The sequence below is a fragment of the Trachemys scripta genome, chromosome 19 (genome assembly GCF_013100865.1).
Source record: "Trachemys scripta elegans isolate TJP31775 chromosome 19, CAS_Tse_1.0, whole genome shotgun sequence".
Lineage (NCBI taxonomy): Eukaryota > Metazoa > Chordata > Testudines > Emydidae > Trachemys > Trachemys scripta.
The window spans coordinates 21,815,275-21,827,166 of NC_048316.1; the positions used below are offsets into that span (position 1 = coordinate 21,815,275).

General features: G+C 57.0%; 1 protein-coding gene across 8 annotated transcripts in view; it reads left to right on the forward strand.

Moving 5' to 3' along the window:
* RAP1GAP (RAP1 GTPase activating protein) overlaps positions 1–9,893 on the forward strand; it is a 179,649-nt gene extending 169,756 nt beyond the window's left edge. For 5 of the 8 annotated variants that reach the window (XM_034753283.1, XM_034753285.1, XM_034753286.1 and 2 more), the window contains 4 exons: positions 2,748–2,868; positions 3,181–3,280; positions 4,670–4,773; positions 7,068–9,893. In XM_034753283.1, the coding sequence (XP_034609174.1) occupies positions 2,748–2,868; positions 3,181–3,280; positions 4,670–4,773; positions 7,068–7,244 (502 nt within the window). In that variant the 3' untranslated portion in view covers positions 7,245–9,893. Of the gene's footprint in view, positions 1–2,747; positions 2,869–3,180; positions 3,281–4,669; positions 4,774–6,001; positions 6,048–7,067 lie in introns of all 8 variants that reach the window. The other 3 variants (XM_034753291.1, XM_034753284.1, XM_034753287.1) reach the window with 2 other exon arrangements.
* Positions 9,894–11,892: the final 1,999 nt, after the last annotated feature.

Sequence of the window (11,892 nt, forward strand, 5' to 3'; positions counted from 1 at the left end):
TCTCCTCATAAGTCATGTGCTCCAGCCCCCTAATCATTTTTGTTGCCCTCCGTTGGACTCTTTCCAATTTTTCCACATCCTTCTTGTAGTGTGGGGCCCAAACCTGGACACAGTATTCTAGATGAGGCCTCACCAATGTCGAATAAAGGGGAACAATCACGTTCCTCGATCTGCTGGCAATGCCCCTACTTATACAGCCCAAAATGCCGTTAGCCTTCTTGGCAACAAGAGCACACTATTGACTCATATCCAGCTTCTCGTCCACTGTGACCCCTAGGTCCTTTTCTGCAGAACTGCTACCTAGCCATTCAGTCCCTAGTCTGTAGCAGTGCATGGGATTCTTCCGTCCTAAGTGCAGGACTCTGCACTTGTCCTTGTTGAACCTCATTAGGTTTTTTTTGGCCCAATCCTCTAATTTGTCTAGGTCCCTCTGTATCCTATCCCTACCCTCCAGTGTATCTACCACGCCTCCTAGTTTAGTGTCATCTGCAAACTTGCTGAGGGTGCAGTCCACGCCATCCTCCAGATCATTAATGAAGATATTGAACAAAACCGGCCCCAGGACTGACCCTTGGGGCACTCCACTTGATACCAGCTGCCAACTAGACATGGAGCCATTGATCACTACCCGTTGAGCCCGACGATCTAGCCAGCTTTCTATCCACCTTATAGTCCATTCACCCAGCCCATACTTCTTTAACTTGCCGGCAAGAGTACTGTGGAAGACTGTATCAAAAGCTTTGCTAAAGTCAAGGAATAACACGTCCACTGCTTTCCCCTCATCCACGGCGCCAGTTATCTCCTCATAGAAGGCAATTAGGTTAGTCAGGCATGACTTGCCCTTGGTGAATCCATGCTGACTGTTCCTGATCACTTTCCTCTCCTCGAAGTGCTTCAGAATTGATTCCTTGAGGAATCCCCACTTTGTCAAACAGGGGTTTCTGGGTCTCACTGCCCTGTGTCTCAGGGAGGTACGGGGGGATACTGAGTCTCACTGCCCTGTGTCTTGGGGGGTACCAGAGAGCTGCTCTGTCTCAGGGGTGGGGTACAGGGAGGGTGCTGGATCTGACTGCCCTGTGTCTCGGAGGGGTACAGGAGGGGTGCTGGGTCTCACTGCCCAGTGTTTCAGGGGGGCACGGAGGGTACTTGGTCTCACTGCCTTGTGTCTTGGGGGGCCAGTTAAGGGGGTGCTGTGTCTCACTTCCCTGTGTCTCGGGGGGGCACAGGGGGGGTGCTGGGTCTCACTGCCCTGAGTCTCAGGGGGGCATGGAGGGGGTGCTGGGTCTCACAGCCCAGTGTCTCGGGGGGGGGGGGTTCAAGGGGAGTGTGGGGTCTAACTGGCCAGTGTCTCGGAGGAACAGGGGGGTGCTGCGTCTCACTGTCCTGTGTCTCGGGGAGGGGTGTAGGAGGGTGTAACGAAGCGGCCTTTGGCGGGACACTACTGAGAATATCAATTCAGGACAAATTACTTAGAGCAGGGCACTCACAGCCCAAGGCTGGGGGTCCTTCACTACTAAGGCATCACTAAACCAGCCAGATAGAGAGGACTTCGGTTTTATCCCACTGGCTAACCAGAAGTCATACAAGCAATTCCCTCAGACACTCCAGTTTCCCAGTATCCCCACCAGGGCCACTCCTTATGGGGATGAATGGTTATGAAAACCAATACCCCAGTAAAAGAAAAAAGATTCTCCCAATCCCAAAGGCCTGAGCCCCAGACCCAGGTCAATATACCAGTCAGATCTTACCCACAAATCACGCTGTTGCCAATCCTTTAGGATCTAAAATCTAAATGTTTATTCATAAAAAGAAAGAAATACAGATGAGAGTTAAAATTGGTTAAATGGAACCAATTACACACAGTAATGGCAAAGTTCGTGGTTCAGGCTTGTAGCAGTGATGAAATAAACTGCAGGTTTAAATCAAGTCTCTGGAGCATCCCCAGCTGGGATGGGTCATTCAGTCCTTTGTTCAGAGCTTCAGTTTGTAGCAAAGTCCCTCCGGAGGTAAGAAGCAGGATTGAAGACAAAATGGAGGCATTTCCAGGGCCTTTTATATCCTCTGCCAATGTGGAAGGACACCCCTTTGTTCTTACTGTGGAAAATCACAGCAGCAAGATGGAGTTTGGAGTCACATGGGTAAATCACATGCATGACTCTTTACAGGTAGAGCAGCCATTGCTCACATGCTACCTTGAAAGTTCCCAGGAAAACTCAGATGTGGATTGGCATCTCCCAAAGTCCATTGTCAGTTAAGTGTTTCTTCATTAGGCACTTACTGAGAATAGTCCTTTCTCAAGAAGCTGACCAAATGCTTCACTAATGCTACTTAGAATCAAACATTGAGATACAAGTACATAGCCTATATTCATAACTTCACATAAAAAAATGATACACACATACAGATAGCATAATCATAACCAGCAAATTGCAACCTTTTCATAGACACCTTACTTGATCTCCTTTGTACCAGATTTGGTGCAACTCTAGGATCTTGTTTGCAACAATGATCTATACGGTCACAGTTCATGTCAATAACGTCACAGGGAGCGCTGGGTCTCACTGGCTAGTGTCTCAGGGGGAACAGGGTCTCACTGCCCTGTGTCTTGGGGGGACACAGCAGGTTCCTGGGTCTCACTGCCCTGTGTCTCGGGGAGGGAGTTAGTGGGGTGCTGTGTCGGACTGCCCGGGGGCGGGGGGGGGGGGGGGTTTTAGGGGGTACTGGGTCTGACTGCCCCATGTCTGCAGGGGGGAGCCGGCGTTGCAGAGGCCTGAGGTGCTGCAGGATTTCTCACGCTCGTCATCTAGCGCCAGCAGCTTCGGCAGCGTTGTGGAGGAGAACGAGGGTGCTGACGATGACACGGGCGCGGTAAGTCAGGATGGAGCTTGGTGCACTGGCCCCTTTCCCTGACCTCTCAGCCTCGGGCTGGAGGGGCCCTCGCTGCACAGGTCGGGTCCCTGCTGGCCACAGGGCACTGAGGGGGGATCGCAGCCATGGAGCCTGTCTCCTGAGTGGGGGGTCCCTGTCAGGCGGGACGGGGGGGCTCAGCGGCTGGGGAGGACCCAGCATCCTCAGCTGGGAGGGGACTCTAAGTCTTCCAGGAAGAGCCCATTTCTGGAGCTCATCAGCCGGGGAGTGTCTGCCTCACCGCCCCCCATCCCTTTCCTGTGTGTGCTGCAGGAGAGCCAGGCCTTGGGAACGCCCCACAAGCGAGACTCCTTCATCTACAGCACGTGGCTGGATGACAGCCTCAGCACTGCCAGCGGGGGGAGCTCTCCAGGTACCCGACCGGGACCCCACCCAGTGCGGCCCCAGCCACCGCCGGCCCCTACCCCCACACCACCTGCCCCCTCCCCCTTTCCTCTGTGCCCTCCCCCGGCGCTGCCTCTCTGAGATCCTCCTGATGCATCTATGGGGCAGGAGCCTGGCCTCTGCCACAGACCTGCCAGCAGGGGGCTGCAATCACACTGCCGAGTGCCCCCCCCGCCACCTCCCTGTTCACACACTCTGCCAAGCACCATACCATGGCACAGCGACCCCTGCTGTAGCACCTCAAGCTTCTGCGTTTGCCCGAGTGTCTACCTGAGAGCTGTGCACCTACCTTGCCAGCGAACAGCTCTGGGGATGGGCAAGATAGCCTGGCATCTGGGGCTGGGTGCGCCAAAGGGGCAGATGATAATCACTAGCTCTTGTATAACATGTCAAAGCGGTTGGGCGCTCAGATGCCATTAGCAGGGGGATCTGAGTCTCCATTTTACAGATGGGGGAACTGAGGCACCCAAGTTCACACAGCAGGCCCCTGGCAGAGCTGGGAATACAGTCCAGGTCTCTTGAATCCCAGTGTAGTGCACTGTCCATTAGGCCGCACTGCTTCCCATGCTGGGTGGAGAGCTGGAGGGGTTGGGCCATACACACAGTTTGGGGAGTGGAGCCTCAGGAGCCCGTAGCATCAGGAAAAGAACTGCAAGGGTTCAAATTTTCCAGCTGGCTGGAAATCTTCCTGCTGCCAGCTGGGCAGCCTGCTCAGGGGGGCACTAGAAATCCCACAGCAGGGAGATGCTGCTGGTGGGGTGTCGGGGGAAAGGCAGAGCCCTGAGTTCAGGCCATGGCAGGGCTGAAGCTGCCGTCTCTGCTCATGCTGCTCTACGCTGCTGGAGATAGCACAGCTAGCTGGTAATGCGAAGCACGCTGGGTTTGGCTTCAGTGTAGCCAGGTTCCTTGGTGCCTCTCGGGAAGCGTCAAGCAGCCTTAAAGGGGAGCAGAAATGGCGCCCAGTGAAGCCTGCATGTGCAGGGGGCTTCCACTGCCAGGGCAGGGCAGGAGGCACACCAGGTCAGGGACGTTGCCCTGCAGCTATTCTCTGCTCCCCAGAGGGCTCTGGGAAGCAGGGCATAAGTTAGAGCACTCCAACGGGGCAGTAATTTACACGGGTGCCATGCAGGCCTCTGCGTGGCTCCATTAGATGGGGAGCACTCAGAGCCCCCATCCCCTCCCCCACTGCTGCCCAAGCTTTGGCCTGGGCCGAATGGGAATCAGTCCCCTGCATCGTCCGCTATGAACATGGCTCCACCACTTGCCTGTGCACCAGCTCTCTGGCTACTAAGCGTCAGGCATTTAGTTCTCCCGGCCGTGCTGGGAGCTCGCATCCCAATCTGACTCTGCCTTCCAGGACCCTCCCAGTCTCCCCAGCCTGAACCCAGGAAACCTGGAGACCCTGCCTGTCCGGAGATCAAAATCCAGCTTGAGAGGTCTGAGCGGCACACGCCCCACCTGGTGAGTGTGCTGGGGCTAAGGGCCAGGGTCCCGGGGAGAAGCCAGTGGGCCTTTACATGCAGGATGGCACCTGCCAGGACTCCTAGGGCCTGCCCACGGGGCGGGGTAGAGGAACTCCAGTGCTACCCTGTTGAGCCCCCACTACTCAGCACCTTGACACCGGCACGGCTTTGCAGAAGAGAAGCAGTGTCCATTCCCGTCCCCACCTGAGAGCCTGGGGCATAGAGGGCCAATTCCTGACTGTCTCTCAGGCCTGTGAACGTGGCGCCAAGCCCACGTGCCCCCCAATTCTGGACGGCTTTGCCTGGCTAGCTGCAGCATTCTGGCCCTTGCTATGCCCCCTGTGCAGGACGCTCTGAGCCCCACATCACCCCTGCTTTGGGGCATTGGCCAACAGTAGCAGAAGCGGGTGCTGGAACCTGTTGTGTGAAGTGGGATTCTCCAAAGCGCTCAGCAGGGACTGCATGCTTCCCCCCGGGGGTGGCTAGCACCACTGGCTGCAAAGGAGCCACAATAGACCCAGCTCCAGGCACTCTGCCATCCTGCCTGCTGCAGGGCTGGGAGCCCGAGTGTGTCCCTGGTCTGGGGCTCCAGAGATCCTCACGCACCTGTCGTAGGCTCAGCACCAGTGGACAATGCTTTGCCCTCAAGGAGACAGCTTTTGTTCAGATCCCCTGGGGTCAACGTGCAGCCCATGGCCTTCAGCCACACCTGTGGGTCAAATGCTTCTAACTCACCCTTATCCCAGATTTGCCTGTGGGTCTCCGTCTGCTCCCGCGCTCAGGGCTGGGCCAAGTTAGCCAGGGGCACCAAGTGTCTTGGTCCCTGCTTGTGGGACGACAACTCCTGGGCCAGGAACAGCCACTCGCTCTGGCCTAGCCCATGTGCCAGACGCAGAACTATTAAACCCTTCCGTGGCTGGGCTGAAGCCACACCCAAGGCACGTCTGCCCCAGGGTTGGATGAACACCAAAGTGGTGGCTCTCTATGGGTTTCATAGAATATCAGGGTTGGAAGGGACCTCAGGAGGGATCTAGTCCAACCCCCTGCTCAAAGCAGGGCCAATCCCCAAACAGATTTTTGCCCCAGATCCCTAAATGGCCCCCTCAAAGATTGAACTCACAACCCTGAGTTTAGCAGGCCAATGTTCAAACCATTGAGCTATCCCTGCCCCCTTTATGACCCCAGTATTGTGGTTAATGTCCCCATCTGTGTGTCTGTCCATGCAGAGCTGCTAGTCCCTCACCTAGTCTCCATGGATGTGCATCCCCGAAGGTCAGCACCCTCAGTCCTGCCTAATTTGCTGGTGCCTGGGGAAGGATGGTTATGGGGGGGCAGGGCTTTGCCGGAGCCTGGGGGAGGGATGGTTATGGGGGGGCAGAGCTTTGCCGGTGCCTGGGGGAGGGATGGTTATGGGGGGGCAGGGCTTTGCCGGAGCCTGGGGAGGGATGGTTGGGGGGGCAGGGCTTTGCTGGTGCCTGGGGCAGGATGGTTGTGGGGGCAGGGCTTTGCTGGTGCCTGGGGCGGGATGGTTGGGGGGTGGAGGGAAGGGCTTTGCAGGAACCTGGACAGGATGGTTATGGGGGGGGCAGGTCTCCCCCTCCTGCTGGGAGTACAAGCGCCCCCAACACCACCCTCCTGGGATTTGGGCTCTGCTATGTGCTGGGGGCTGGCACTTGAGCCGGGCCCTGGGCCTTTGGGCAGCTGCCTTGTGCCATGTCAGCAGCCGGCCCAAGCGCTGCTGAGCCAGCTCTGAGCTGCCCTCTGTGTGTGGGGTGGGCAGAGCTCCTGGGCTGCCCCATTCCTGCCCCGTCCATGAAGGAGGCGATGGAGGGCAGCACGTTCTGTGGATTGTCTGTATTGCTTCCTCAATGCTCCTGGGCAAGGGGTTTCCAGGCCCCCCGGGGGGGGATCCCCATTGCATCTGTTAGTCCCAGTCGACAGCTGGCACAGGTTGGCTGGAGGGCGAGAAATCCCCCACTCACAGCCCTGAATCCTCAGATTTCCCAGTCCACGCTAAGGGCATAGCTGGCACATGGCCCGTGCTCTGGCCAGGACACAGAGCTCTCTCCACGTGTGCAGAAACCACAGGGCTCCGGGACCTGCCAGCACTGGCGCAGGATGTCACCCCAAGGTCAGCTGGCAGACGGATCATTTGTGGGGTACCTTCTCCTGTTGGGCCGTGGTCTCCCCAGATCTTGGGGCACAGATTGTGTTTCCCCATGTCCCACCCTCTGGCCTGTCGTCCCTTCTGCCTCTGTGCCCATGGTTACCCCCGTCTCTGTTCTCCCCCAGCCTGGAGAAGACGGGGATTCTCACGGCCTGTGCCCAGCGCCCTCGCCCCACTCTCCTTCACCTGCAGCACCCACACAAGAAGCACAAGCTGAAGGGCTTGCGGAGGGCCCCGACCTTTGTCACAGCCGAAGACGACTGGCCCATCGCCGAAGCCAGCAGCCAAAGCCTGTGGCCTAGATGGCCAGGCCAGCTCCCTCCTTCCCTTCCCACATTGCGTCCAGGCGCTGGCTGCCTGAGAGCCGGAGCTGGCACACTTGGAAGGTCCCACCACATGGCCGAGGAGGCAACAGGCCATCCGCCCGCGCCCAAAGCCTCTCCCACAAGCGATCGAGACCTTGGAAGAGATTCCCGGTGGCCCTGCCCATCGTGTCACCAGTCCCCACCCAGCTCAGCCTGCTCTGCACTTTGCTGATGGGACACTTGGTCCATGCCCAGCCCTTGGACCCTGGGACATGCCCTGCAGCCCAAGGCACCTGGCAGGCCTTGAAGGAACCTCGCCAGAGAGGAAGCCATTTGTACCCAGGCACCCAGCTGCCAGGAACGATGCCATGGCGTGTTAGAGCCCAGCAACTCCCCACTGATGGCCAATCACCCGTGGCAGCTAGACTCTCCAGCCCCCACCTCTCCCAGCCAGCTGGGTCCCTGTTCCCCACCTGTGGGGCCACGTTGGCCAGTCTTATCCTGAAAGCCTCCCTCAGGGCCATCCCTGGGAGTCTGACCCAGCCCCGGAGGAGGAAGGGTGGCACATAGATGGTACTTAGGTTGAAGAGTGCCTGGGAACCAGCTTAGCGTCACTGGCAGAGCCCAGGCTAGGGAGGAGTCCTGGGGGAAGGAGGAATTGGGAGACTTGGCAAACTAGAAGTGGGACCCTGGTCCAAGGGAGAAGGTCTGACCCTGGCCCTGGCCTGGAAGGCCATGCCTCCAACTGCACTGCCAGCCCCCCTGCAGCTCTCCGACAGGCTGGCCGGTCTGCAGGGATGTAGCCAGCACCTGGCCCTTGCCAGTGGCAGGTGTATATACCCCCTTCTACCCCCATCTGTACACAGCCACCTACCATGGCCTCAAACAGCAGCCATGGCGCTAGGTTGATGCCCAGGGTGTGGAGGAAAGAGCCAGGCCTGGAATGGCTCTGCCCTGCTAGAGGGAGGGCTGCTTCCCCCTTCCCTTCACTGCCGCATGCCAGACTGGTTTGCAGTGAGGGTGTGGCTGGCCTGGGCATGGAGGCAAAAGCCAGGGAGGTCTGTGCCCCAGTGCTGTGGGACACTAGCCCAGACTTTCAGCATCCTCTGTCGGTAGTGCCCCCCCGCCACTGATAACATATGGCTGCGCAGTGCCCCTCTGCAGAGTGCCCTCACTGTGGCACCCTATGTCCCAGCTGCTCCATGAGCTTGGCAGCGTGCGGGGAGGGGGAGGGGCCTTCACCTGGGCCCCAGCACAAGGGCTCCCTGTGCACACTGCTCCCCTCCTGCCCTTAGTGATGCCCATACACTCCACAAACACCACTGTAGCTCTAAACCGTGGCCAGCAGGGGGCGCCCCAGCCCCCACTCTGTTCTTAGCACCCTGGAAGTAGAGTCCTGCAGAGAGCATGGGCTAGTGATGCCAGGCAGGGCTGCGGGCTGGGTGGGGCATGCGAATGGCTGGGGGAGCAATGCGGGGGCAGTGCCTTCAGACTGGGGTCTGAGAGAGAGCTCAGCTGCGTTAGGCTTCACGACTGCTCAACTCTGGGGCACCCAGGCCTGAGCGGGATGGAATCAGAGCCTGACGGCCTTAGAGTACGTTTATCCCAAAGCGCCATGGCGCACTGATAGACCCATTGCAGCCACATGGGTTAACCCCGGCTCCTGCTGCAGGTGACTGGCCAGCTAGCTGACATGCTGCACCAGTAGCCCAGAGGCACAAGGGAGGTTCAACAGGCCTGGGCGGAAAAAGCCAATTCATTTTTTCAGGGATTTTTTTTTTAAATATTTTTTTCCCAAAAAGCTTCCTGCACTATTTTTTGTTTTTTGTTTTTGATGAAAAAAAATGACCCCGAAATCCCTGAAAAGTGAGTTTTCACAAACACTTTTCTGGTCAAATTTCCAATTTTTTGTGAAAATATTTTAACTCAGAAATGTTCCATTTATGTTTTTTCATTGACAGACCGGAACATTTTGACTAAAGTGACACAGGGGTGCCAGGAGTCCCTAAACCTAGCCAGGGCCCCCCAAAACTGGGCAGGGGGGGAAATGTGACCAAAATAAAAATTTTCCACCAAAAAAAATCATTTTGCTGAAAAATACCTTTTTTGTTGGAAAAAAACATTTTTTGGGGCAAAGTCTGCCAGCTGTGATATTAACCTCTCCTGTGCCACTGCCCAGGGTTACGGGCAGCACATGATGCACTACAAACAGCAGACCTACGCTGCTCTCTAGCGCAGCTTCCTGGCCACCACAGGGGTCACCAGCCACTCCGAGTCCATTAGCTCGTGAAGTAGGGTGACCTTGGTGGGTAGCCATGGGTCTGTTTTCAGGTGGGGGCATGCACAGCACATTGTAAAAAAAAAAAAAAATTGAAATGGCTTCCTCTGCGGGCAGGAAGGTACAACTCCATGATGTGTATGTATTTAATTTTAAACTGCCTACTGTCTAGGTAATATAACTATGCTGTGAACACCCAGGGGTATTTTATGTCTGTGTTGTATTCATTTTTTTTAAAGCGACATAAAATGCATTGGATCCAATTCTAAATTAATGTTCAGAAACTAATTTTTTTTTTAAATCCGAGATTGTGTTTGTGTTTCTGGTGACATATGTATAAAATAAAGTTCTATTTATCGCTATTGTAAGATGATGCTCTTTGCAAAAATGATTTTTAGGATACACAGGCTGGAAAGTAAAATGAACCCTCTGTGCAGCTCCAAGGTGGGTTTGGGGAGCAGGGGGCCAAGGGCCACAGCATCTGGCCTGGCCCTGGACCATCCAGACAGGGATGATACTTTGCATAGCTCAAGGATTTTGTAGGCAAGGATCTCAGTTGTGATGGGGTAAATCCCACTCCAAGGCAAGGCTACGCCACATGCCCCAGATTGTGACACTGATGCAGATTAAGGATAATTTTTTAAGGTGCTCCCTGATTTTGGTGTCAGACCGGAAGCACCTTGGCCCAGAGCCATTGAGGCACCTAATTCCATTGAAATCAATGGCAGTTAGGAGGTGTAATATGTTTGAGGCTCCAGGCCCTTGAGCCTTGTTTCCGAAAGGGCCAAGTACCTCCCCGTTCCAGTTGAACTCAGTGAGCCCCAGGAATCTCAAATTGCCTAAAGTCCATGTGACGAACTGGGACTGTTCTTGCTGGGGTGTGGGAATGCTGACAGGGGAGTGTGACTAGGATGGTCTGCATCGGAGGATGGGAGTCGGCCCGAGGGAACATACCTGAGCTTGTAACATGAGAACCCAGGAGGGGGTGGGAGGTCAGGTGACTCCGGGGCCCGGGAAACTGAACAAAGGCTGTGGGAGGGGTCGCTGAAAGGAGAGTGCTGGAAGCAGGCTGGAGAGATGGCTGGGAGGCAGAGATGGCTCTGACCCCCCAAGGGGGGTGGGCTGGCATGCCCTGGGACCCCAAGCTGGACCTAACTGAGGGGGGCCCTGTTGTCTGTGCCTGCAAGACCTGTCTTGGACTGTATTCCTGTCATCCAAATAAACCTTCTGCTTTACTGGCTGGCTGCGAGTCATGGTGAATCGCAGGAAGCCAGGGGTGCAGGGCCCTGAGTCCCCCAATACTCCGTGACAGTCCATCAGGCTCAACCCCCACTTCCCCCGCTCTCCTGCCCTCCAGGGGGCTGTGCTGCAGCTGCTAGGCAAGACTACCTCACAGTGTGCCTCCCCAGAGCCTGGAGCCAGTGCAAAGGGGATGGAGTCGGGGCGGGCCCCCACCCCTAGGTTCAGCCACAGCAAGACAAAGTATGTGTTGGCCAGCTGCAAGCCAGCGCCTGTGACACCAGGCTGGGACCCAATGACTCCGGAGCACCAGGGCCAAGCCGAGCCGAGCAGCCACATGGCTGGGCGCCCCTCCTGCCTGGGCTGCATTGCTCCGCGCAGGTTTCCAGGTCAGGGGGGTCCCGCTAACTGGACTTCATTGGGTTCCTTCCTGCTTTTCCCCTCCCCCGCCCAAGGAAACAGCTGTCCCCGCCAGCCAGTGTCAGCTGAGGCGCAGGATCAGCCCTCACTGGGGACCCCCTTCCAGTGCCTAGCTGTCTGCATGGCACCTGCCCGGCTTTGGGGCCTTGTCCTTGGGATCAGGGTTATGCTGGTGCCATGCTCCCGAGAGCCACTAGATGGTGCCATGACCCTATTGCTGCAGACCTGGCCTTGTGCCCAGGTGGCCTGTGCGGTGTGTCCCCGGCCAGGGCTGTGCTGGCCCGGCCCCAGCCCCAGCAGCCAAGGAGGCGGGAGCAGTGGCACAGGCAGAGCCAAGCAAGGACAGGAGCTGCACAGCAACAGGCCGGGTTGCAGGGGCAGCAAAGGGTACAGCCCGCAGAGCGAGTGCTGGCAAACGGCAGCTCCCAGCTGAGCCAGACATCTCTAGTGGGCTCATAGGGTTACCATTCGTCCGGACTCTCCCGGACATGTCCGGCTTTTTGAGTTTAAAAATAGCGTCCGGGGGGATTTGTAAAGGTCCGGATTTCACACTCCCCCCCATGCAGAGCAGCCAGCCGGATCAAGCCACTCGCACGGGGCTCCGGCAGTCAGAGCCCCTCCTCCACTTCCCCCTCCTCTCCCCTGCAGCTTCAGATCACTCCCCTCCTCTCTCTCCCCCACTCCCTTTCCCTGCATTCGCAGATCGCC